The sequence below is a fragment of the Amblyomma americanum genome, chromosome 4, assembly GCF_052857255.1.
Source record: "Amblyomma americanum isolate KBUSLIRL-KWMA chromosome 4, ASM5285725v1, whole genome shotgun sequence".
Lineage (NCBI taxonomy): Eukaryota > Metazoa > Arthropoda > Arachnida > Ixodida > Ixodidae > Amblyomma > Amblyomma americanum.
In genome coordinates this window covers 195,692,181-195,719,578 of record NC_135500.1, presented here as the reverse complement: position 1 = coordinate 195,719,578, position 27,398 = coordinate 195,692,181, and the positions used below count along the sequence as shown (strand labels likewise).

The 27,398-nt window shown below is 43.4% G+C and overlaps 1 protein-coding gene across 3 annotated transcripts; it reads right to left on the bottom strand.

Annotated features, from left to right (window-relative positions):
- Positions 1 to 91: 91 nt before the first annotated feature.
- Ube3a (ubiquitin protein ligase E3A) lies at positions 92 to 27,225 on the bottom strand. 3 transcript variants are annotated; one of them, XM_077662820.1, is made up of 16 exons: positions 26,979 to 27,225; positions 24,776 to 25,002; positions 23,344 to 23,529; positions 20,439 to 20,615; positions 18,732 to 19,104; positions 16,548 to 16,700; positions 14,415 to 14,718; positions 13,015 to 13,176; positions 11,942 to 12,259; positions 9,241 to 9,385; positions 5,099 to 5,304; positions 4,305 to 4,472; positions 4,038 to 4,193; positions 3,685 to 3,755; positions 3,212 to 3,355; positions 92 to 2,417 (listed from the first exon to the last, which is right to left on the bottom strand). In XM_077662820.1, the coding sequence occupies exons 1-16, from the start codon at positions 27,041 to 27,043 to the stop codon at positions 2,297 to 2,299; spliced, it is 2,976 nt and encodes a 991-aa protein (XP_077518946.1). In that variant the 5' UTR covers positions 27,044 to 27,225; the 3' UTR covers positions 92 to 2,296. The 3 variants fall into 3 exon arrangements, with proteins under 3 accessions (XP_077518946.1, XP_077518945.1, XP_077518947.1); XM_077662819.1 differs by having other exon boundaries at positions 18,684 to 19,104; positions 26,979 to 27,219; XM_077662821.1 differs by lacking the exon at positions 20,439 to 20,615 and having other exon boundaries at positions 18,684 to 19,104; positions 26,979 to 27,219.
- Between the last annotated feature and the right edge of the window lie 173 nt (positions 27,226 to 27,398).

Below are 27,398 nucleotides of genomic sequence, written 5' to 3'. Positions count from 1 at the left end.
AACAACATAAGCACAGGCAGCACTAAACTCATATGTGTCGAGTAGCACAAATTATTTAGAAGCAGCGAACATGAGCTTCAAAAACAGCCGATTAAGAAACAAAAAGAACTGAACATTTATTTCATTCAGAGTCAACCTGACACATTTATGACTTCACTCTGTCTACCGACAGTTGTTCCAGCCTACTGGCAGCCTGCCAAACAATGCAGAAATAGGCAACAATCGTATTATTAAATGCTCAGCATTTATAAGGCCAACCCTTATGACTTTCGTGATGGATATCTAGCATCCACAAAGCCTTGATAAAGATGGTTATATTAGTGACGGGACAGGTGGTTGCCTTTGTGCACGCCCTTCCCATTACAAGTTCGACTCTCTCACTGCAACATATCATGAATGCACTTTGCAATGTATGCTTCATAGCTGCTGCCATGTCTACAGTATTAGCAAATGTTACACAATTTACTGACAGACTTACTCTAAAAATAATGCTTAGTTGTACACAGTAATGGAACAAGCGGTACTGGAGTATGTGCCACCAGTTTGTTGTATTTGCCTAAATCAATCTCTTTTATTTAGCAAAACTATTCAGGCCTGAAATGCGTCGATGATGAGGATTCAGTTTTCGGCAAAATTTGCTGTTTTTCACTTAACAACATAGCTCACCCTTACTGGCCACCCATAGTGGCCCTAATTGCTCAAGTGTTGGGCAACCACCATACCACACCGAACTCCTTTTTAATCCAACAACTTGGTCTTGGACAGCTGGATTTTCTCCTTGGCTCTTTCTACTAGAAGCCATATAAATGCTAAGCACTTTCTCACAACACCTTTGGAAGATACCAAAGAGAGAGCCAGTTGCTTTTTTCCATGGCTACGGAGCTTTGTTCTTGAACTGCAAAATAAAATGGCAATATTCAACACAACTTTCCCGCCAGCCTTCCCTTCTCATATGTAAAGAAGGAAAAAAAAACACAACATAAATTACACTAGCTTTGCTCTTTCACTAAAAAGAGAGCAGACATTTGAAATGAATGGTGGATTCATTCAAAACGTCATTTGAGTGTATTTATATCTGTGCATACCACATAGAAAACGTTCCTACTACTTACTGCCTACAAGGTCGCAAAAACTAGCTTTCTCTCAATCCAAAATGTCAAAGTCATGTGCAGAGGAAGGACCTTCAGAGAACACAACTTTGCTGCCAACGTCTCAAAGGGAAGGCTTTGCCATCTGCAGCGTCAATGCTTAGTGTATGTACAAAAACAAATTTACAAGTGATAGAAGTGCAGCACATGTCGTAGAGTTATACACCATGCTTGTTCCTATCTCCAATCCCTCTTACGTGCTTGCAGGCTTCTTTTTTGCGGCAGCATCAACAGATATTTTGCAATACAACACACAAGAGATGCCAAGTTACAATGGAAGCTGCCACTTGCAATGTTATGTTGAAAATTATACAATTACATCATCACACGTCACCAGCATGGCTCGGCCAGATACTGACCTTTTTCATGAGCAGTACTAATTTAAATCGAAACGCGAAAATGACAACAAAGGCAGCCATTTTCCACAGCTTGCAATCTTCCAAGCATTCTCAGCCACTGAATGAATTCACTCACTTTACAGCCTACCGCAAAATACAATCAAATAACTGCTGCAGTAAAATAACAAGACCGCTTATAATATTGCCCTCTTAGAAAAATGGAAACTGTATAAGGTAATACAAAAGTGGCAATCACACTGAACTTTTGCAAGCTGGGTTCACAGTAAAAAAGTTTCCTTCTAAGCCCATTGCTATCTATCCTTTTGCTTTGGGACAGCATTTCCTAAACCCAAATGCGAGTTCAATCATTCTTAGCAAACTCACTGGGGGTGTCCTCATTTTTAACAGCCATTCCACACAACACGAACTGCCATAAGCTATTAAAAAAACAAGCACACAAGTGGAGAGGCCTCTTTAATGCTAGACGCCTCCAGAAATGAGCAGAGAAGCAATGTTTCCACTCCATAATGTCGTACTGCTGAGAGACAATGCCCACAAAAAGAAACTAAATGAATAGAAAAGACAGCAAGCACAAGTATGCTACTTTTTGGGCAAACATGTCTCCTTACAAAGCCAAGCACCCACCGTGCCTGGCATCATGACCTTCGAAGTCTTGGACGAAGAGGTAAAGAAAGATGCACTGTCACAAAAAACTGCCTCCAGCCACACGCACTAGCGCAGAAGCAGGAAGAAAAAAAAAATCCATTAATGGTACAAGATGCAGTGCACAGTTAGGCTCAGACTCAGCCATTAAAACATGCCAAATCCCTTGGAGTAGTTGATGGCTTTGAGCAGGCGGTCGGCCAGCTTTTCCTTGGAAGAGTACTCTGGCAAGAGAAGCACGTTGAAGCAGGTGTGTGCCGTTGGCAACCTGCGAGAATCACATGCAACAGCAAAACTCGTCACAAGGTGCTCCATTCTTGGAGCTTTTGAAGTTGGTCCTCCAGACTATTGCTGGTTGGGGCTGCCTCCCATTGCTTGTATGAGGTCTGGGGGATTAGGTGGGATGGTGAGAAAACATCCCACCTAACATTAGGACATCATACAAGCAGCGGGAGGCAGCCCCAACCAGCAATAGTCTGGAGGACCAACGTCAGACCATCCAACAAGTCCAGACATCAGCGCAAGTCGCCAGAGTCCAGAGGAGTCCATCCTCCCGACTGTCCCAACATTTAAAATGCCTATCAAGTTTTCTCTCGCTCTATCTTGAAGCTTCACTTTACTTGTTATATTCATGATGAAACAAGGAAGCCTTCACAGGATGAATTACATATGGAGCCTCAAGAGCTGTTTCCCTTCATAGACGACATGAAACCAATTTTCGCTATACAAGGTTTACATAAATATGGCTGAACATGGCGCACTGGCATATGAACGTGCTGCATAAACAGCCAGTTCAGCTGCTGTCGACTCCAAGAGCAAATACATCACCTGACCCTATGTCCACTATAGGTGATGCTTCGAACTGCTGCTACTTTCTGCTATTTGCTGCTGTTTTCTGCTTCTACTCGCTGCTTTCTGAAGGTGCCTATGTGGTACCTTCAAAGGATTAAGTGAGATTCATTGTGTATGGAGAAGTGGAAACAACAGTAGAATATTCAATGTAACTAGTAAGGAAGAGCTGCCTGCCGCAAGCTGAGAGCAGGTGGTAGTGGTGCCACGCACCTTTCCGAATCTGTACCATGGCGTGCGATCACTAGCTTGAGTTTAGACAGGCCTCCCACAGGCACTCGATCACTGCCGGTTGCAAACTGAAGCAGTTTCCGCTTCTGCTCCTGGCTGAACTCGTGCACCAACTCCCAGAAGTGCCTGCAGAAATGAATAAAGTGGACCGAACAACCAACCAACAGCAAAAAAAATACAGCAGGAAAGACAGACAGTACGAAAGGACATCATACAAAAGCGCAAAACCTGAAACATGAAAACTCACAATATGCGTAACCTTCAAAGTCCCATACCAGATGTGGGACACACAAAACAAACTCTCCTCTGTTAGGCAGCCAACTTAAACAAGTTTATCGAAGTTTACCCAGTAATCTTGGCGTTTCCTGTTGAGTATGAGATGTATCTTTAATGCAGACTCCAGCAGACATGGCAAGTGATGCCAATTAGACTAAACACAGAAACAAGGGCCTTACCTTATGATGGGACTGCTGGCTGTGTAGCCATCATATTCAGTGGACTCTTCAAGCGCATTGAAGTCAAAGTTCTGAAATAGTCAAAAGGAAACAATTTTTTAAAAACTGATCAAACATGTTGAAAAACCACGCATAATGAAAGCTCAGCAGAAACAGTCACTCCTTATCCCTATCCATTTTGCGGTTCATTTATTTGAATGCTCGACCAGTAACAGTCGAAGAATCCATCTTAGAGAGCTCAGAGTTATAAATTACCAATTATTTGAAGCGCCAAAGCTTGCAATGAGTTTTGGCTTTCTGCAATGCAGGTATCACAGAGATGGCAAAACCAAAAAAAAAAAAACAAGCCTCACCTTACTACCGCAAACAAGCAGTTCCACTTCCTCTGGCCGGAAGAGCATCTCCAGAGGGGAGTCCTCAGTTACGAGCAAGAAGCCACGACGAAAGGCGCGAAACTGCTTCTCCATGCTCTTGTTGAGCAAAAAGTCTGTGTACATGTCCACGAACTCCTGTTTAGAAATGAAGAGAAATAAAAGAAGAGAGCACACAAAATCAAAGAACAGCTCCTCAGCTTGGGGCAAGATAACCAAGCAGCAAGCAGCCAACATGGCACCACTAACCCATTTGTTGTCCTGGTTGACTAGAATTGTGTCGCCGTTCTCCTTGAGGTCGTAGGTGAGCACAGTGCCAAAGATATCCTTGTGGGTGATCCGAAAGCTTTGCACAAACACTTCTTCCATGTCATCTCCCTTGTAATCCAGCAATTGCTGCAAGCCCTTTGCCAAGATCTGCACAGGGAGTGGGGTAGTGAGAGGAAGCATGCACACTTAGAAAAAGCAGCACGCTTAAATCAGCAGGTGCCAAATTTATTCAAAGGGGATAGACAGGCTCTTCAAAGGGGCACCTAAAAAGATGTTTCTGAATTAACAAACGCACTGTGTTGAACGTGTGCTCAGTGTATTATTGGTCAACATATTGTAGGCAGACAAAAATTAAAATGAACAACTGCACATGCATTGCGGCAATGGTGTCCAGGCCGCACGCAAAATATTGCCTCATGTGGCCCCCAAATGCCTTCAGGAGTTGGGCATGGTTACTTAAAGGGTAACCTTCAAGAAAAGGGTGACGAGTTTGGTTACTTCAAATGCTTTATACCTCCACCCTTTTAAGGCACTACTGCGCAAGAATGCTCCTTAAAAAGTGGGTCAGAATAGCTCGTTATATTTAAAAAAAGAAATATCTGAATGAGGGTTTCACCAACAAACTGGTAATTTCAAATAAGACAGCAAAGCACTTGCAGAAGGGCAGGCAGGATATGGCATACACTCACGGTTGAAGGCACCCTGAAAGAATCTGAAGCACTGATTATACTCCAAGGACATTGGCAACAGCTGACATAGGCATTTGCACTCACAGGATTCCAATCCTGAAGGTCATGGAAAGTGCCCCTCCTCCCCAGCAGTTTTCTGTACACGACCATAGGGAAGTGCACATCCAAGATGACGTTGTTGTAGATGGCCAGGCCCAAAATGATTCCAATCAGCTTGAACTGAGCATCGCTCTCGAAAGAGGTTGGGTTAAACCAATAGGTCTGAGTTTCTCCATTCAGTGTGAACATAGCTGAAAGCACAACCAGTAAACAAAAATGTCAACACTCGCACTTTCACACGAGGCATCCGGTGTCAAAGAGCTGACTAAATGTGCTGTTATAGCGCTACGGTAAACCATTAGCCATAAACTTTATTTTATCAGGAATTGCAGAAACACCACACAGCAAATCTCAGTAAAAAAAAAAATCATTAAGCATAATCCTATGTCCACAATCTGCAAAAGAATGAGAAAAAAAGAAAAAACACAGTTACGGGTGAAGCTGATTAACGCATGGTTTAAAGTACTGTTCTGACTTTCTAGTACGCACTGAAGCTGTTTAACAGAAATGGCCTGCCAAAAAATTTAGCACATGTGAATAAAGCAATTTCAACTAAAATTTCAGTGCCTTTAATTTTTCATTTCATAGCCATGAACCATGCTTTTCTTAATTTTTTTCTGTCTTTTGCTCATTTTTTGCTCAAATTAGTGTTTGATAAAGAGAAATTTGTCCGACATTATTGCTAATGCTGACTGGTCATCAGTTTCACTTACAAATAGGGTGCAACAAGCATTTCCTGAATTTTTGCTGCAGTTGTCACCCTAACTTCAGCCATGCTCTCACAAACGGAAATGGAAAAAATTCTTTGCTTCTCCATAAAATCCATGGATAAGTGGTAAATTACTAAAGACTATGTGCGAGTGCAAAAATCTATAAAAAACTAAAATTAAAGATTTTAACATTGAACTATTAAACATTAAAAACTTTCAGTGATTTCTTTATCGATAACGATACGATAAGTGTCAGTAATTTTGAATTATCATTTACATGTCAACCGCAACCGTTTTTATTTCCCACCACATCTCAATAAGTTCTTAACGTTATACGAAACTTAAAGATAACAAGCACAGGCCTGGACGATATTCACCCTTCTAACATCAAAATGGTTGCACTGCTATTATCTAACATTTTCTCTGCTATTGTTAATCTTATCTTCAAACATGGTGTCTTCCTTTGCCAAGTGAAACATGGCAGGATCAAGCCCGTCTTTAAGAAGGGCAATTGTCCCATACGCATCCTGCCGCTCTTCAGCAAAACAGCCAAGAAACCGCTTGAAAAACATCTATCCTGCTATCTTACAAAATTCAATACACTTTCACCATTCCAGTTTGGCTTTCACCAAGATTTTTCAATCGAATTGGTTATTGTTTGCTTAATAGGTAAACTGAGAAACATTATAAATGATGACAGGTATGCTGTCTCTCTTTTCATCGACTTCAGCAAAACTTTTGATGCAATTAATCACGACATCCTCTTTGACCAGTTAGATGCATTAGGAATAACTGGTTCCCCTTTACAGCTGAAGTTACATGACAGATAGCAAATAGTCAAAGTTTGTGATGTTCATTCCGGAGTGAGACTTACTAGCACGAGAGTACCATGGGGCTCTATAATGGGACCACTACTGTTTTTAATTTACATCAATGGCCTGCCTAACTCGTTGACCTCTTCAAGTTGTTTATTATAAGCTGATGACACAACAGTTGAGAACTCTGACAAATGCATTAATTCATTCGTTTTGAAACTGAACATTGACGTCTCTAAACTTCTCCTTTGGTGTCAGCAATAATATGCTAATATTAAACCTTCCGGGACAAAGTTTGTCGCATTCTGCTCCCAGCAGCGTTTACTAACACCTGATCCTTCCATATCTCTCAATGGCTGTATCATACTGGCAAGCTACCGCTCGCCGTTTTTTGGGCATACAGGCGTACAAATGGACTGCCACCTTAGATTTCACCTGCATATTGCAAACATTAAAAAAAAAACTCATCAAAAAAAGACGTCAGACTCGGCCCTATTTTAGACATTCTAGGCTGATCACTTTATTACTCCTTCATTAACTCACAGATAAACTATTGTCTTGAATGATGGTGAAATACATATAATACTCATGTAGCTTGTCTACAAACTATACAAAACCAAGCAATTAGGGTCTTTACATTCAGCCCATAAAATTCTAGCTCTACATGTGTTTATTTACAGCCAACAACATACTAATGGTCAGTCAACAAGTTAAACCTTATCTTGGCATGCTTATGTTAAAAGTAAAGAATAATCATCTCTCATTTCCCATTATTCCTAAATTTTTCCTCAAAAACAGTAATAATACTAGGTTTGCTTCAAAAGGAAATTTCACTTACCTAAAGTTCGCATCAATTATGGTACAAAGATTATTTACTATTCACCTATTTCGTTACCACCTGCTTTAAATGCTGCTTAACACCACAGACATTTAGGAACAAATTCGTGGATTTCTTAGTTGATAACTCTTACTCCCCAAGATTCTTACCTTCCTATGACTTTCTTTTCCTTTCGTTGTACACTTACTAAGTTCCCACACGTACTGTTTCCATCTGTTGTATTTATCAGTCTTTTTACTTCTGCGCATGCAGTGAATGATTAATTTTGCACCCTGGTTCTAGAGCAGAGTTATAGTAATTGCTGCATTTATTTAGTTACTCATGTCTTTTTTGTGCTTAATTTCATTGCTTGTCCCCTGCTGCTCCGAATGCATTAAGTTTCTCACGATGATGATAGGAGGTCCCAATACAGTCATCAATTATGGAGCCTCCTTCCGCATTCTCCACAATATCTTTTGTTACCTCACTGTAATAACAGAATAAAACTGCTTCAAAAAAGTGTCAGGGTTTTAACTTGGTCAAACCAATTAGTGTGAAAGCATGGGCAGTATTAGTGGACGAAGAAGACTGTGTGCAATGCACAGCACGAGAGTGGGCTGCTGCTTAACCCGAGGCATGTTCGGCTGCAACGATAGCCGAGCACTCTCGCACAGCGACCTGCGAAGCTGATCTGTTCGTGCTGTCGCGGGTTCGATAGATATTGATTTGATTTCTTTTTTAAACCTAACGTCGCGTCGCTGTTGCTAGGCAATGGTATGGCATCGCTGCTGCCAAGCAACAGCACAAGATCCAAAGATGATAGATTATTGTTCGGTGTTGGTGAGCGTACGAGTGCCTGCGCACTAAAACTTATTCTGACACCTGATTCCAGTTCATGCATCACCAGCTGTCTTTTCACTGGTGAATTCGATATCTAGCACCAGAAAACAACCCAAGTCTATGGCAGAACCACATGCGAAAGGCCATGGAACAGGTTATCCATCAAGGAATGTTATAATCTGCATCCAAACTGCATCTTGTTCTTAGAATGAGTTTTATTCCACACTCTAACGGGGACTCACCATAATTACCTACCGGTAACAGACAAAAAGAAAATACAATTTGCATTTAGTAAATTCAGTCAATTTAAGATCACCTAGCCCTTTTATTAGAACTTTGAGCAAGCATTTGCTATTATTAACACATGCTAAAGAAAGGAAAGCTATTTTTGTAACCTATGTGGCACAAAAGAAATGGCAACATTTGGCTTTACCAATTTTAAACTGTGCTCTAGGTACAGTTATCCCTAAATGGTTTGAATAATACAGTAACAGCAGCAAAGCTGCTACTGCTGTTCAGCTCACAAATCCTGCTTACAGGGAGTTAGCAGGATTTGTGAGCTGAAGAGAACGACAGATGCAGGCCTCTCTCACTCAGGGCTCTCAAGCTACCCAAAGCTGACAGCGGACACCTGACTCAACCCCATCCGTAGTAAATCCTTTCACATGTAATGATATGTACCCTGAAGCACTCTTTTCACCACACTTGTTGGTAGACAAAAAATATGGGACAGCTCCAAGTGGTTTTAGCCATGCTAATTTAATTAATGGCACTGAAAACACCAAGATCACCTCCCACAACAACATAGTCAAATTCAAGAGCCAAATTAGGACTAACGAAGTGCAGGCGCACTAGACATCATGCCACACAGCGTTAAAGGTGAGAAGTGCTGCATCACTGACACCCAATCATCTAGGTCACAGAGTACGCACTAAGCTTGCTGACCTATGTCAGGGTTGAAGATTTCCTCGACAACAAGCTGGAAGAACTCCTTAGAGACACCGCCTTCGTCAATGCCCTGCTCCCCTTCGAATTCCACTACAAGCTGTTTCTTCAGACTGGATGGACTTTCCATGGCCACCAGTTCTAACTGCAGACAGAAATATAAAACACAATTTATGCGCTCAAAAGAAACTGTGACAGTCAGCAAAAAAAAAAAAGACAGAAACAAGTTTTATAGCACTGTGACTACTAGGTTAGCATGAAAATAAAGCATACATTCATGCATTAAAAATTTCTTAAAGATAGCTGCACACTGAGCTCTTGCTGCATATCAGTGAAGAGAGGAAAATAAAGAACAAAATTTTTAAAAATGTGACTGGCAACAAAAATTTACTTTAAAAATTTATATGTATGTGCCCAAGCTATGGACATGTTATAGTGAAAGACTTAAGATTAATTTCAACCACCCAGGATTCTCAAACCTCAGTATAGGGACATTGCTGTATTCTGCGTTCTTCAAAATGTGGTTGCCAGAGGCTGGAACCAAACTTTCAGCTTGGGTCCAGCAGCAGAATAACACAGATGCTGAGCAACTCTGCCAGGTAATCGCAACAAGTTTTAGGGTGAGGCAGAAAAAAAAAATTTAGAGGCAATCAATTGGATTGATGCGGAAGAAATGCGATAACATTCTTCTTTCACTCGCCCATCTAATCCACTTCCGATTGTGATTTTCCGATTCCACTCTCTTCCACTCCCTAATCTATTCAAACTCAGACTATGTAACTATGCAACGTAGGTCACATTGTTAGATCACGGTACGTTCTCGTATAGTACAACTGCCAGCGCAGCGGCGCAACGGGTGAGCGACGCGCCAATACTCCATTACGTCGTTATTCCAAACACAGCCACCGGTGGGGCTTGCGAGACCCAGGCTGCTCTTCCCAAGCAATGCGAGCAGGGATACAGTCGAACCCCGCTACAACGAAATTCACAGGATGCGCGAAAAATTTCGTTGAAGCGGAAATTTTTTAGCGGTGAAATCAGCTAAAAAAACTAAGATCTGACTGCGCTCTTCAAAAATATGATTTATTTCCAAAAAATTCGGTCATCTTGGCTTGCGTCCTTTTAGTGGACATGAGCGTCGTGGTGCGAGTTTCACACTAGGCCAATAACTGCATCGCGATGTCGTCGTCATGCGCACCAATGAAAGCTACAATGATGTCAAATGGTTCCATCACATGCAATGCAGACGATGTCACCTTTCTTCCTCCCGCTTGAGGCCTCTTGGATTATGCATGCTTTATACTCCAAAGAAAGGAACTTGTGCTTTCTTCACGGAGTTGCCATGCTGGCGTCGAGTCGAGCACACTAACACAAATGAAACACCAGACAATCGCGCTCCGTCGGGCCTGCTCCTCTGCACTTCTCTGTTGATATGACAGACGATATCGAATGCCACCAATCGCACTAGACGCACTATGGGGCACATACATCGATTCCAGCAAGCGTTTTCGGTGAAATTAAACGCCATGAACGTACGGACGGGTAACGTTATGCTTGTTTTGTCGTAAAATAAATGTTAAGCCTATCTCCACTGAACAAAAATTTCGTTGCGGGAACACACCTCAAAAGATAATTCATTGTGGCAAGAACTAACATGCATTGTTTTCTATGGCTAGCTGACGGGGAATGTGAAATACTTCGTTGAAGCGGCGTTCGTTGTAGTGGGGTTCGACTGTAGCTCTCGCAAGCCTTATTTTTGCACAGATAGTGCTTCAGAATGCTGTATATTTTTCACATAGGCCTGCTGTTGTCTGGGTCATTTTCTTCATAGCCAATTTCATTTTTGCTGAGCCATTCTTCATCTGGCTTCTCCCTGCTCTCTCCTACAAGTGGAGAGGGGGAGAGAAGGATGGTTGACAGATGGCAGGTGGAAAGAAGAAATCTTCCTAAACACCACCTGGCAGGTGGAAGCTTCACACAGGTGCCGACACCGCTGACGCCAACACCGACAGACAGTTCTTGCCTTCATGGCCCTCCTAACGCTATCACATTAAAAAAATTTACAGCATTCACTCACTGATATGAGTTTCAGCATCTGCTGATACATGCAGTACGGTTATACACATGACACTACTGAAACTTGTACAATTTTTCAAGAATGTTACTACAAGTTATTTCGTTACTTTGGTTGCAAACAGAGGCATATCACAAAGCGCTTGATGACAAACTGCAGCATGCTACCAGGGTGGATGATTTTTACTATCAACACAACCCCATCCCATTTGCAAAAAGCTTGACTGGTTTGCATAAAAGGGCCTTCCAGCAGCACCTTAGGTGAATTCACAAGAGCAGGCCTCTTACAAGTGCACAGGTTTACAAGTGCACACAAATACTTGTGTTGCAAGCACAGATATCAGAAAAAAGACAAACTTTTATCAGATCTATAAACAAGTTGCATGACAGGAAAAGTGTCGACCCTAAGCTGTTGGTGTTCACTTTTCGTCTATTAATGCTATGCTAAGCTACTGGAGAGCCACCGTACAGTTTAAAGAGACCAGCCCATGCATTCTACTACTTGCTATTGCAAAGGTTTGTGAGGACAATGCTATCAGTGGACAATTCCCCTGAAACCACCAATGCTGTAAAAGTATAGAAAAGTGACAAAACAGGCTGCACAAGAGTATGCAGAAAGCAGAATTACCCTGTGGAGTGCGTCGTCGATGAGGTGGTCACGGCGCACGTTGAGCCGAAGGTAAGGGTTAGCCGGAGCACCACCCACTAACATTTGAATCACTGACAGATGCCGCTCACTGTACATGCGAATGCGGTTGTCATAATAGAGGCCCAGCGCTTTCACCGCAGGCGTCAGAACAAAGGCGTGCCCCAGGAAAGAAAAGTGCCCTTCCTTGGTGGTGCTACCCCGCGTGTGCACAAAACCACGGTCCGTCTCCAGTTGCTCACTCAGTGGTTCGTTATAAAACTCCTCCCATGGAATTAGCGGCTTGCGGCAGTCGGCCACCTGGAAGAGCAAGCAGGTGGCAGGCTATAAGAGTTTCATCCTGAATTCACAAAGCCATGTGAAACAAGAGCATAAACTGACACTCGAGAACATGACCCCAGTTAAGTTCTACAAGAAAGTAGGCATTTACGTGGGACGCTCCCCCAATTATCGCGGATAAACCAACATCCACTCACATAGCAGCGAAGGTGGCAATAATGTTTACATAGAGATGGAATTAACTGTACAGTGGTCTGTCAGCAATTGCTCCGCTTGCGTCATTTAATCGAATGAATGCATCTCTACCACTGTTCCATAAGGCCAGTGTCCTCTAAAAGCTTCAAAGTGTTTTTTCGGCTGTTTCGTTGAGCTCGAAAGCCTTCAAGATACACAACACGAGAGATGTTGTCCAACGCAACGTTCATTCTCGTCAGGTTGAGGAGCAAGTACAATGGCAGTGGCCAAATTAACGTTGTAAATTCAAGAAGCCTATAAAACAGGTGCATAAACCAGCACTCACTCAGCAGTAAGCACAAAAGAAAATATTTCAATAACCTACGAAACCTGTTTCACATTGCAGCAGTTTGTGCTGCAATGTCAAAAGTGCACATAGCCCTTTGGTTGAAATGGCCAACTAATAAGCACATATACCTGCTTCAAAAAAATGCGTTGAAAGTCATACACACGCTAATATGAGAGCACAAAAGAGGAAAATTACAAGAAAACGATTTCTCTGCCAGCATCAATGACCGCACTCTGGAATGCAACAAACTTGCCTTGACGCCAAGCAAGTCCCACAGGGGGTCTTCCTTCAACACCTGAGCTGGGTCCTTGGGAACAGGCCGACCATCCTCCAAGCCAAGCCCTTCGTCTTCCTCTTCTCTGCATTGTTCTAACTCTCCACCAAGAATGTTAGCCATGAACAAAATCTTCATGGTCTGCAATTACGACCAGAAACACACCTTGTATTAATGCAACAAAACCTGGCTGTACAAAAGTGCAAATACATTCACACTGGACATAAGCACTCATTCAGCTTATCATTAACAACATGTGATTCCTTATACCCCAAAGCAATACAATGGGCTTTAAGAATTGTGGAAGTGAAAGAGATTTAAAGTCGTGTTTTTAGCTTAACAGCACAATGGCACAAAGCCAAAGAAGAGAGGCAGAAGAAAGAGCAGAAAGGATGAAACATAGCTACAGTACCAACCAGACCAATAATTAACTCCTCTATAGTCAAAGAGAGATTACTTCAAATCCTCTGTGGTATTCAACATGCGATAAAATCACAGCACAGGAAGGCCTGTGCAATTCGTTTCTGTTGAATTACAGTTGCTGCAGTAATGGTTTCAACAATGATTTTAATTTTCATCTTTTCAAATTCATTTTTAACATTTGCCTTTACTATGCGCCTTTCCAATTTGTGCCCCCCAGGGGCCACTATTGATGCAGGTCTCATCTCCCTCTCCTCCATTAGCTCTGACAGCAGTGGCTCTGAAGCGAGCACTAGTTCCTCGCACTCCCACTATGAATGCTACTGCTATGCCCCCCCCCCCCCCCCCCTCCCTTTCCCTCTCACATTCCTTTGCTCTGATGGTGCCGACTCTGATGCAAGCACTAGATCTTTGTGCTCCCACTACGGGCCTCACAGCTGTGCACCTCCTCTCCCTTTCTCTCTTTCAGTTCTACCGTCACTCCAAAGGTAGAGGCTCCAACACAAGCGTAAGTTCCTCTCGCTCCCACTAGGGCAGCTATTGCAAGAAAGCCTCCCTTCCCCTTCACACTCCTTCGCTCTGCCCTCTGCCCTACACAACCCTCCGGTCACAACGCCCACAAAAGTGCGGACTTGCGGAAGTGAGGGCTATACTGCCAATAAAGTAAAAAAAAGTGTGTGGCTCTATCTTGCTGCACAAGCCAGGCGTTACATGCTGCATAACCCAAGTGGCATCGCTTGAGGTGTGTATTCTGGAAAGAGCCTTTTTCGCAAGCCATCATCCACTCTGCAGAATTGCAAGCTAGGACTCGTACAGGCAGTGAACATGAACATAGGTTGTATTAGCTTGAAATGAGGTCTCACTGCTCAAAGCAGCAACGTTCTGGAGTGCAACCGCATGGAGCTCTGCGATTTTGGACACAATAATTCCATCATGCAACACAGTGCTGGTAGAACAACCTTGATGGAGGCCACAAGGAGCTCGTCATCGGCAACGCCAAAGTCTCGGCCAAAGTGTCCCTCGATGACGCGTGCAGTCAGCACCTGGTGCAGAGCGTTGAGGGTGTTGCGGAGGCGGTGGGGTGGGCACTGGGCACCCCACTGCTTGGCTAGCCGTGCCTGGGCCTCGGGGGGCAGCAAGGCACACGCACGACACAGTGCGTGCAGTGCACTCCCACACAAGGGGCCCTCAAGCAGCGGAAGCTCGAGCAGCACCACAAACACTGACAGCAGGCTGGGGTCCCTCTGGTAGGCCCTATGGTACCTAAAGCAAGTGCCACAGCCAAAAGTGTCAGAGTGAACTGAAACTTTCACACTACATTAGACTATTAATAATTTGAACTCAGAGGTAACCGAAGATCTGTTCGAATTATACAGCTCTCTAATTAGGGGGACCGAACTTAATAGACTTGACGCTGGCAGGTCCAAAATGTCAGTTCAAACAATGAATAAACCGGATGTTCTAACTCATCCTTTATAAGGTGCGAGCAGTATGCATGTCTCACACAAATACAAATGGTAAAATAGCACTCAGAAAGATTCAAGGAATTGAATGACATTACCCTTAATTCGTTTCGACCACTGGTTCTGTAGAAAAAAAATGGCCTGGCTTAGCTTATAGTTAAGCCTAGGATGCGAAGCATACGTCGCTTGGCAAGCCGTACTTCTCGTTCTTCATCCGTTTCCGTGGCTCTTTGTAACTTGCGCTTTGCTGTCTGGCGAGCCGCCCTCTCCCTGGCCGACATCTCGCTGCTCAACTGACTCGACGAGTGCGTCGCCTTTTATACAACTGCGTGACGTCAGTATCTCCTAGCGGTAGGAGCGGGAGTTAGGCCGCCGGCGGAGGCTGCGCGTCCGCAAGCGAGCGCACGAGTTGAGCTCCAGCTTTCACAGCTGTTGTGACGTCATATCACGTGGTGCGCCGATGTAGGTCAAGTGGTAGCTACGCGGCCGCGCGCGGCGCAGCAAGGAAGAGCTTGGTTGTGCGGCTAGTATGCTTCGCATAAAAGGGGCACACAGTTGAACCAATGACCTCATTAAAAAACTTAAAATGTGGTACGTATCTGCATCTCTGGAGTTCCTGGGTTCGAACCTGACCGCGGCGGCTGCGTTTTTATGGAGGAAAAACACTAAGGCGCCCATGTGCTGTGCAATGTCAGTGCACGTTAAAGATCCCCAGGTGATCGAAATTATTCAGGAGCCCTTCACTACGGCACCTCATTCTTCCTTTCTTCTTTCACTCCCTCCTTTATCCCTTCCCTTACGGCACCCTTCAGGTGTCCAACAATACATGAGACAGATACTGCGCCATTTCCTTTCCCCAAAAACCAATTACTATTATTATCTGCATCTCAGTCTTTCAAACAAATAAGGCGACTTGCTTTAGAACTGAAAATAGCTTCAAGAACTATTGTGAGGCAGTTGACTGATGCAAAAGGCTCGAAAGCACAAGTTTTCAAGTGTATTTTTTTTTCCTGCCAAACCGGGCCTCGCCGAATTGTACATCTGCACTTGTAAGAACACACAAAATACCAAGGAGGCCTATTAGAGAAAAATAAAAACATGCTGAATGGTTCCTTTGATAGCTCGGGAGTATTCAGCACGCAAAAATATGACTAGTAGGAGCATCGTTTTCAATTTTTTGGCACTCTAAGTAAGCGGGACACGTGTCCTGCTGTCGTAAAAGGGTCAAGTTAAATTTCGTTATAATGAAAATAGGTTACTACGAAAGACCAGATGCACAAAATGACAGAAAAAACAGAACTTCGCTGCAACTCGTGTTGCGTTACCTTGGTACAGATGCGATCAAGCCAGCTCAATAAGCCATCAGCTCCAACATTACAAGACCTAACTGTGCAACCGTGCATTATGTTTTTCTTCTCCGTCTATCACACAAGTGCACTAAGCAGGCAATGGAAGGGAAATAACAGGCTCGTTATAGCATGCACAGGAGGAAAAATTCCACAACAAATTTCACAAGTAGTTACTAATGATCAACTAGGACAAAAACGGTAGCCACCTTTTTAACAAGAAGACCGTGCCAAGCAGACACACACATATACACATGCAGAGTATGGAAAAGCCAGTATTCACCTGAGACCAATTTCCAGGTTCTCACACAAAATCATAATGGCGTTCACTAGAGCATCAAGAAAAGGAAGGTCTGGTATGGAGAACAGAACATCATAGGACCTCCTGACAGACTCCACATCCACTGGAATGTCCTGGTTCACGAGCCCATTGAGCCTAAATAGAACAGAGAAAACAAAGGAAGGTTTTGACAATATATGCAGAGTCTAAGCACTTAGTTAAAAAGGAAAGAAAATATTTCCCACCAAACAAACACACAAAATCCACACTTCCCATGTGTACATACATGTTTATAAACTAAGAAGTCTTTAATGAACCTTCGAGTAAGAAAAATTTTATGGACTTTCTCAAATGCTGCTACAAAACAAGGCTTGCTTTGCATGTTATGGCAGTGTCGGTGCTTTTGTTTGTTTATATTTCAACATGCTCAGTCTTGCCAAAGACCCTACCCTATTGTAGGAGATGCCTTAAAAGAGAATCAGCAGCACAAAATGACAAAAAAAAACAACTGAGATTAGAGAGAGGAAAAAATAACAAGCATAAACATAACAGGCCTAATAAGATTGCTACAGACAGAGCATTTATTAATAAACTGTTGAATTACTGCATCCAAAATAGTGCACTAATATGACCAGAAATGATACCACACGAACCACACAGAATACAACTGTGCGGTGTATTCAAAGTCCTGGCTATTCACACAACAAAACAAAACAAGGTTAAGTGTCAAGTTGAGAACTACGCAAATCCTAGAAGAGTGAATAAAAAACTGTGCCCTTGTTTTGCAACACACTGACACCTGCCTGAAGCAGTCCATGACAGTATAGAGAGCCTTACTACCACCCTTAAACGGCAGCTGCGACAAAAATCTTTTTGCCTCGTAAAAAGGCATTTTTTCAGTTCTATGTCTACAGAGTCATAAACAAGAACTGGCACTCATAACAGAAGCGAGCACATCCAGAATCACTAGCAAAAGTCACCATTTTTAAAACCGAAACTCGGAAAATGACCACCATTACCGGAAATGAAGTAAAAATGGACGACTCAGCCCCACAGGTGTGGTATTTCAAAGGCTCACTGCTTCCTGTAGAAACCCCAATAAGTGGGCACGCGTTCCAAGAGTGCATACTGTTAGCAACGTGAACACCGATCATAGGAATTTACAGCACTGCAAATAAAACGTATAAGAGCGAAGAGCCTCTTTTGTTTCAGGGCTTCTGCTATCGCCCTTCTGTTACGAGGGAGACATAGTGCTGCTAGTAAAACTCTAGCAAAGTCCCTCTTTTATGGCCAGAGCCACAATATAAAATGCGGAATTTCGATTTATTTTGACGAACTCAGTCAAGAAACCCACCACTATGCCATGTAAAATGAAAAGAAATCGCCATATGCTTTGCAATGTTCGCTATCTGCCATGCTTTGGCAATGAGTGTGGCTCAAGTGTTCATGTGTGGTGTGAGTATTTGTGCCACCAATGTTTTCAAAGAGTTTTGGCAAGTTAATCGCCTAAATTTTCTAAACACTTTTGCACAGCGCCACAGTAGGACCGCCAAGATGCATTTCAGCCACCATCTTTTCAATTCATGTCGTCTGTAATCCATTTATTCATAATGAGTCTGGCTTGAGGAAGGCTCTCAGTTACCCGGTGACTGCGTAACTACGCGGTGCGCCGCCAAGTGCATGCGATATCTGCTGAAGACATTTTTAAATGCATACAACAGTACTGGTTCTCCATCAAATGCAGAACATTGGCACAATTAGTTTTATCACATACTAAATTTAATAAGAGACACTCTAGTAGCCAAAGTAGAGTTATATTAGTGTTCGCTTTTAATACTAAGCATGAAGATGTTACCCAGTGTGTGAACTATTAAAATAACAGCATCACATGATACTATAGTGAATTAAGTCTTCTCCATGACCTAGCTGATTCATGACCTTCGGAATAAGTGTGCATGCTCATTCCAGAGACAATAACTGCAGGCTTTTTTTTTTTTTTCTGCTGCGTCAAAGAGTGACAGAGCACGTATAAAGGAAAAAGGAAACTGGTCGATGCAGGCACTGAGTCAGGTGGGGAGAGATCGACAAGCACAGAGTCAGGTGGGGAGAGAGAGGCCTCTGCCCTGCAGTGGACTTAACCTGGCTGATGACAGCGATGACGACGACGATGATGATGCCATGGCGTACCTCGGCAGCCCTCCACCAGGTAGCGGTGCCACGGCCATGTCGGCTCCAAACAAGTCTTCGCTAATCCTATGCGCTGTGAGATCCTCGAGCTCCAGAGAGTCCTGGTCCTTGTCCATATCCACCTCCATTGCGCGAAGGTCCTCTTTGGTGAGGCCTCCTTCCTCTGGGGAAGGTGACAGCCTCCGCGGGAAGCTTCGTTTGAGAAACTTCTCCCGTGAGAACACCTGACCAAGTGCGTGAATGAGGGGTGTGTAGTTGCCGCTGGAGCGACACTCCGACACCAGGCCCAGGAGGAGCTCTTCCGTCAGCATGCGGTATGCCCGTGGAGCCTTCGGTGCCAGCTCAACAGGTGTGGTCGCTGCTCCTGAGGAGGCTGAGAAGACGGCACTCCTGAGGTCACTCCACGTACAACGGAATCCTGTAAGCCCTTTTTTACAAAATGTGGCCCTCCTTGTGGGCTGCATAAAAGATCATCTGCTATACAGAAAACTGGATGAAAATAAGTGCCTGCGGGTGCCACAGGTGTAATTCTCTTCCACGAGATGCCCTCTGCGAGCTTGCAGCTGTCGCTTGCACTTTTCGCTTTCACCTGTCACCAACACAAACTGAGCGTGTGCACTACAAGCTGGTGGTTTCTCTGCAAGCCGGTCGAGCTTGGGAGAAGGCAGAGGAAGAAAGGGGCACGCATGCGCAATTTGAATTTCCGGTTTGTTCACACTGACACTTCAGTCCCATCGATATCAAGTGAATTAAAAAGGCTGTCCACAATTCAAATTACACAAAATTTCAGTAGAATAATTTTTTGGTCCCCTTTGGGTTTGAATTATCGAGAGTAATTAACAGTACTGTTTACCTCAAACCTCTGTAAGTTGTCGCCCAATAGCAAGAACACTCAAAGGTGTGGATTCCAGCAGCCACACTATGCAGCAGAAAAAAGCTTAAAGGAATGCTTTGCCAACTGCGTCGAAGGTGCATAAACATCATATATCTGGACAAGAGCCCGCAAAAAGCACTTCATCACAAGCACCCAGTGTCCATCTGCCCAGAGTTCCGTTCAGTAACCAAACAGGTAATAGTAAGATAAGACTCAGTATCCCAGGAACTAGACCTGGGTTCACGTTTTCAAATATGGGCATTCAACCACAACACCACAGGTGCCATTTGAGAACAAGAGCGTGCATGCGCCTGGCAAAGCACCTGCACTTATTTTCCCACAAAACAGGCCTCAGGGGGAATTAGCTGAGAATCTTTGCATAGTTCTGCAACTGGTGCAGAAAACTACTGGAAATCAGCAGCTGATTGGGGCGGCGGGTGGGAGTAGAGGTTTTACAAGGAACTGCAGCTATGAAGTGAACCTGCTTCGTTAACAGACAAAAATGGACAATCAAAGAAATAGTGCACCCGTTTGTCACACAAGTTTACCCCTAAGTTGTGCTGCTACATTTGACACAGGACTGTTCAAGAGCTCCACTTAAAATGTACAAGTCGCTAAGAGAAATGATTCCTCAGTGGACCACAAGCCCATGCAGCTCGATCTCATTCTTGAAGTACAAGATGCAGGCATCTTCCTTTGCATCTTTCTCAGGATTGCAAAAACTCTGCAGTCCAATGAAATGTCACCGGGGGCCTCAATGGGTGTACCCTCCTTTCTGAGAACCACTTCACTCCACAACGGGAACAATGATTCCACACTGAAATGCAGCTCACCAGGTTTTTCCTGAGAAGAGAGGGCATTTTTGACGGCAGTGGGCTTTTTCGGAAGGGCAGCCAATGGGCTAGTGTCACTGAATGTGCAGTACAAGTCTATTTCCATATCCTGAGGACGCAGTTCATCTCGTAAGCTCGATGCTGCAAGCACTGTTGTATTTATGCTTGAGATAGTTGCTAAAAGGGGAAAAAAGAAATTGTCTTACATCAGATGGCATTCAGAAAAGGTATCACCGCAAAGATTAGGCACAATCTCAGCTAGCCTACAAAAACAGCCACCACAAGTAGAGTGTTCCATGTAGACTACATTACAAAAACCCATAATGCAAACTGTCATATATGAAGCAGCTCTTTAGCCTTGCATGATAAGATCTCGTGTCAAAGCTTGGCTTTGGATAGCACACATACACTGCAGGCTCTTGCGGTATGTTATGCGGGCATGAGCAACAGTTCAGAATGGAGAAATGAGGGTATAGTTTGTGAAATAGAATGAAATTTCTCTGTAGCTGTTTTCACAAGGCATTCAATACAACCACCATAACTGTTAATTGTTTTCGTTGCCAAACCTCAATAAAGTCGATTCTGGACCTGCACAGCTTTCACCCACACATCCCTGCCAAACAAGAGTTCGACAGTTTGTTAACCGACAGTCATCTTGTAATTCTCCAGGAAAGTATGTATGAGCACAAAGGATAGCCTGACCAGCTAGTTTGCTGTTTTGAACAAGCAAAGGTAAACAAAACAAAGAGTAAAATGGGCAAGAGAAAGAGCTAAAAATAAAATTGCTTGCTCCGCACCACCACAGGCACAATGGGCAAGCAAAGGTAAGCTGTGAACATGAAACATGAAAGCAAAAATAAATTATGATAAAACTGCCTGTGATGCATCATTGCACTTATGCACATAAATAAACCAACAGCACTCCCACAGGTGCTACAGGTTACCATATTAACATCTTTGGAAGTTAATAGATTAACACTGCAAGATCTATTATACCAGATTTAAAGAAGCGAAGTATGTAAAAAAACATGCAAGAAAAACAAACACCAACGAGGTTTAACTAACAAAAACAACTGTGACGTGAATTCAGTGTGTATGGGTATGCAGCTGCCTATCTGAAACAGAAACCTAGTATTAAAATACACAAGGTAGCAAGATGTCCCAGCAACATTCCAAAATGCATGTTTCATATTTAGTGATTTAACGGGAGATGCGTTCTCCATATCGAGAAAATCTCGGAAAAAGTCAAATTTCAGGAAACACCAGATTTTGTATCGATAAGGTCTTTCTAATTAAATCCCAAAAGATTTTCACTGAAAACAGCCCAGAAGTGACTTTAAAAAATGTTTTTTGTGACCATAGGTAGCAAAAAATGCAGGGGGCACTTTGTTGACCTAAAGTGCGGTGAGGCGAAAGCCTTTAGCGCGGTGTTGCCGCTTGTATCACTGATGTGTGGTTAAGATATTAAGTACACAACTGTTTGCGAATCTCAAAATGCTGGAGACACTGAAGGGCGTTTGGGAGGCATCCGACTGATTCGACGCCTTTCCGTAAACACTCTCCACATCCAGACAAGGAGAACTACACAGCGTTGGCAGGAAGTAGTGTAGTTGTTAGCACGCTCGGCTGCGGAAAGGAAGGATGGTGGTTTGAATCCCATCATGCTCAGATTTTTTTCCTTATCGAGTTGAAGACAGTAACGAACGAATGGATGGACAACGGATGGATGGACAGACGGACGGATGCCAGCATGCGCCATTAAAGGCTCTTGCCTTAAAAACTGGCTGAGGCTTCCAGAAAATGCCAGTTTTCTCAGTGTTTTTTGATCTGACTACCCTGCTTGCAGAAAGCATAGCATGACGGTGGCTTCGTGGATACTCATGCAGTTTGTTGTATTGTGTTCATTGATAAATTTTTAACACAGTGACGATCTTATACTTCTGAATTACTTTCTCATTTTTTCACTGTGTTACTAATTTGACACAACAGCAATGAGTGCATTGTACAATCATGTATATAATGTTCCCTGTAGAAAAACTTGGGTCGATAAAAAATATTTGCAGGATGCCACTACATGAAACATTCCTCTGGCTAAAATTTAAGAGCAACTGATGATGATGATTATAGATTTTAATGGCGCAAGGGCATCTATGGCCAAAGAGCGCCATGGCACAAGGTATTTTTGATTACTCAAGGTGTCGTCGAAGACCCATTTTCCAAGCCTTTCACCCCTGATAAGCTGAGCACCAGGCCAGGGAAAAGCTTGTACCCATTGTGTCACCGGTGGGTACCCGGTGGTACTGAGGCTCAGACCCTGCACCTCCCGCATGCGAGGCAGATGCTAAACCATGCTTAAGAGCAACTCTAGCCTCCTAACATGTTTTGTTGTCACGTCAGGCTTTCTACAAGTTTGATATAGCAATAAAGCACATCAAAACATTTAAAATGTCAAAACTACTGAAGATATAAGAGCGAAAATTAGTAGTTATTCATCTTGTGCACTTCCCAATAAGTGTGCTAAATTTCATCACTCTAATCCCCCCCCCCAAAAAAAATATCACCTCCAGAACCCACGTCCCCCCTCTTTGAGTGCACAGAGACCTGAATATATGGCTGAACTACTCACACCAAAGGCATCAGATGTCACTGTATCTTGGCAAAGAACTCAGAAGTAATGCATGAACAACATAGTGCCCCAGTCATTTCACTAAAACTGGAAGCGCCCCTGGTGGGATGATTTTTTTACGTCCCTGAGGAAAGCATCCCTTGTGGGATGCTTCTTGCTCCTTGAAGCATTCCATACGAGGTTTATGGGGTGCTAGGTAAATGGTGCTTCAAGTGGCTCATGTCAACTGCGATGCGACAAACGAACAGCCTGAACAGACAAGAAAGTGAGACCACTCACGACTCCTATCATGATGTTGCAAAACGTCTTTTGTCATTGCTGCTGAGTCACTGGCAAGAATTGGAGGCTGGCATCCTGGACACTCGGGGTCCAAATCCATTTGTTGCGACCCACCAGCAGAAGTCTTCGATGTCCCACCACCTGCAGATGTTGCTGCTCCATTGCCACATGGCTCACCTAATCTGCCTGAAAAACCGAAATGAAATCGCACACCAAAAATACAAAGGCTTTAGCATCTGTCAAATGCTGTAAATCCTCGACGTCATTCATGCTGAAAGCAGATCACTTATATGGTTTGTGATTTGAAGCACCATCAACATAAATGGACCCATTGCTCATCATGAGAAAGAAGGCGAGAAAACAGTTCCTGCCTTGTCCAGCACCTAAAGCTGGACCTTCAAGTGGTCACATTAGGTATGATATCTAAATAAAGAGTTTTCAAATAGCAAACCCACCAGAGTGGCTACACATAGCATTATCTATAGGTGACGTCAACCCACATCCTGACAGTTAACTGGGTGGCAGGCAAAAGCCAACCATGGGGAAGTGATGGTCAGACCACACCATTCCCGATATATACGGGCGACAAAAAGAAATGCAAACAGCGCAGTGCCTATGCGCTCCGCAGTTCACATTTCTTTCGATCGAGTTTCTACCTTGGCAGGAAAAAAAGATGCTATCGTGAAAAGAAATGCAAACAGCAGAGCACTTAGGTGCCACGCTGTTCATTTTTCTTTTTATTGGGACAGTACTAGTTCAAACAGTTAGCAGCCTCAATGCTAGTGGAATGAGCAAGCTGCAGCAATGCGCTACTACTCATCCAGTTCTTGCGACGTTATACACAGCAGTTGGAATGTTTCAGCTGATCAGAATATGATAACTGATGACAATCAATATAAGTCTGGGGAGAAATTCTGACAAATTCTGCGCAGCCAAAAACTTCTCACACATAGTGGGAGACCCTCCTTTGCCCTCCATAGCGCACAGAGCTCTGGTGCAACAGGTTGTGAGCACATCAGTAGCCCCAAATGAACAAAAGGCCGCTGTTTCCTTTCAGAAAAGTCAGAGGAACACAGAACGACATTTTCATCTTTATCCCCATTTCTTGGCGCCGTTACTAAAATGTATTCAGTACTGAATCATCACTCTTGTGCGCTCATTCAGTGTGTACCCCCCTTTCTTTATCAGCACAAGTGCAAACCACTATTACTTGTTATCTCACCAACACGAAGCACAATGCAAGCCTTGATAAATTATTATCAGATAATTCAGACATATTTTGCAAGCCATGCTGCAGTAGAATTAATGAAAGCTGACTGTACCTCACTGTATTTCAGTGAAGTGCCTGGCAATTCTTCCGCTTCAGAATGAACGGGGACATCAATATCAACCTGAACATCAAAACTGCAGCCATATTCTTAAAAGCTCTTACATGCGGATGTATGGGGTGCTGGATCTGTTGTGTGGTTAGGTGCAGTGCCGTTGCAAAGCGCAGCCTTGGCCATCATCAAGTGCAAGGCCCGGGCAGCGGCCTCATTTGGAGACAGATGGTCCAAACGACCGCTGGAGGCACAGTTCTCATTGGAGCAGCCCTCACGACCACAGCCAGCTGTTAGCTGGTAGTAGTAGCGCTCTATAAGCTCCTTCACTGCCAGCTTCCTGCAGGAGAGAAATGCGACAAGCTCAGCACTGTATTTCAACCATGCTTCGACATGATTACGTACTGTGGTGCTGTGAATATCGCTTGTCTTCATCATGCCTACCTATCACTGTTTTTGTTTTGTGATAGCACAATGTCTATTTGTCACGTGAAACCATAAAATAAACACAATCCCCTTCGTAAAATAAACATTCTTTGTTGTTCATTCCACATTGGCCACAAGATGTTGGCTCCTTTTCCAACCCGCTTCGGGCCAATATTGCACTCCGAGGCAGAGTAGTGTACACAACAGTAGTAAATGGAAAGTGTGTTGAGTGAGTATAGGCGTCACTCCACCCAAGAACAACACAATATTTTTTTCCTCCATTGACGTTGCCGCACTGATGCTCCTTGAAGAAACCTGTGTATCTAGGGGCCCCCGTATTAAATAAATTGTCGATAAGCTGGAAGGAACCTAGAACAGGTCCATCAAATTTGTTCTCGGTTATTATAACAGATATTTAGCACATCAGACAGGAAAGGCAAGAAACCGATATGGCCAGAGCTGAAGACTCGCAGGAAAAAAAAATCTTCAAATGAAGTTTTTGCACGCCATTATAAAACTAACATAGAAAAAAAATATTTGCAGCTGCCGCTTACACTTCAAGTAGAAGGGACCCCATTTGAAAAGTTTATGAGGTTCCTTCAGCGTAAGGCCCACTTGATGGTTCATTTTTTGTTTGAACAATGTGTGACTGATAAGCCACTAAACACCACTTATGTTGTGTGTAAGGTTTTCCTTTCCATGCTTTCAGCATAAAATTGTGAGCATTTTTGTAAAATAAACCTCCCCACTGTAATGCCAGTTTGGCAGAGCAGGCATCAAATAAAGAAGGTAGCTTTAACAGTGCACAGATTTACGTCACAAGCCAGACTTTCCTTATATACTAGATTCTTTGCTAACAGTGAACAAGAATAAGAAAAGCCTGTGCACTATAATGAAAATTACTCGAAGAGAATATTCAGCCAAAGTGTCCTTCAATAAAAATTTGCAAGATCATAACTTTAAACAGAAATTAATAGCATGTGTTTTAATGCTAAGCATTTACAGCCCTCTGCTTCAGTTCTCTAAATTAATTTATGCACATTAAGCCATGACCTGCACTAGCTGCACATGCTTTAAAAGGGTACTTTAGAAAACAATGTTTTTGAAGCATCAGTTGGCTTGTTGTAGTGTCTCGAGAACAAAGCCGAAAACGCCTGCGAGTACTAGAATGAGCAAGCATGACACAGCATGATAACAAACAGAAAGGACCCTTAGAGTCTTTCTTCTTCAAGCTAAAGCATTTTACGCCCACAAAAAAAAAAGGGCGTGTAAACGCGGTTCTAAAACAAACAAAGCAGCGTTATAAATTATTTCAGCGCTGTGCATTACTTCTAACGACAACAGCAAGCAAGGGCGCATTCAGAATGATCCGAGGGTTTCTACTCCTTCGATTTCCTATCTGTCGGCAATTATGGAGAGAGGCATATCAGCTCAACACCGTCTTTCCTCCCTTCCCCCCCCTCCCCACTTCCCGCAGGCACAATTACAAGGAAACACTCAGGTTCCTAGCCTTGGTTTCGTCGGTTTGTCTCAAGTTTCATGCTCGACACATTACAAGCGGGCGACAGCGTACGATTGCCAAACTGGCTTTCTACATCAGTGCTAATAGACAGGAACTAAATTTGGAAATTTTTCGAGGAGCCAAGTCTCAGGTGTCGTGTATTACAGGTGCAATATCGTGTTCGTTGCTAGGCACGGCAGTGGTGCACGTTTGCGAGTACAGGGAGGACACGCTTCAAAGCAAGTGCGCCATTCGAAACTGTCCCAAGTGGACTGAACTGAAAACGCGTAGCCGACTGCGAGATATATTATACGAGGCTACTCATTGGCCTCGAATATGATTTGCCCAGCACAGCTCATATGCACAGAGTGAAAACTAAATTAACTGACTTTGAGTTGTCTTGGCCTCCGGATGCTCGTCCCGTCTCCCTGTCTCGGCGCTTGTTTGGATTCATAGGTCCAAAATTTGCAGTCACACTCTTTCAATTCATCAAGCTGCTTCGTTTCAGCGCATTTGATCGGTAGACTTCGACGGCAACCGCAGTTTTCCTTCCTTTTAAATGACAGCGGTGTCTTGACTAAGGGACGTAGCACGGTTGGTGTTTGCTGCGCGAAAATGAAAAAAAAAACTAGCCACAAGCAATGACAGAAGTCGAAGTTGCGTAACGCATACATGCAGCCCCAATAAATGATGCATTAATGTCACAATTACGCAAAATAATGTATATGCTACAGCGTTATAATTTATTTTAAATTGCTACTATTAGTCGAGCTCCAGGCTTGTAAACTGAACGGACTTTTTGTGCGAAA

What these genes read in the sequence shown, in the direction of transcription:
- Ube3a (XM_077662819.1), bottom strand. Translation starts at nt 27,043, where the DNA reads ATGAATCCAAACAAGCGCCGAGACAGGGAGACGGGACGAGCATCCGGA. An exon ending in AGCACCCCATACATCCGCAT is followed by an intron (nt 23,530 to 24,775) that starts GTAAGAGCTTTT and finishes TCGGTTTTTCAG; the next exon opens with GCAGATTAGGTGAGCCATGT. An exon ending in TGCTTGTTTGCGGTAGTAAG is followed by an intron (nt 3,756 to 4,037) that starts GTGAGGCTTGTT and finishes TGACTATTTCAG; the next exon opens with AACTTTGACTTCAATGCGCT.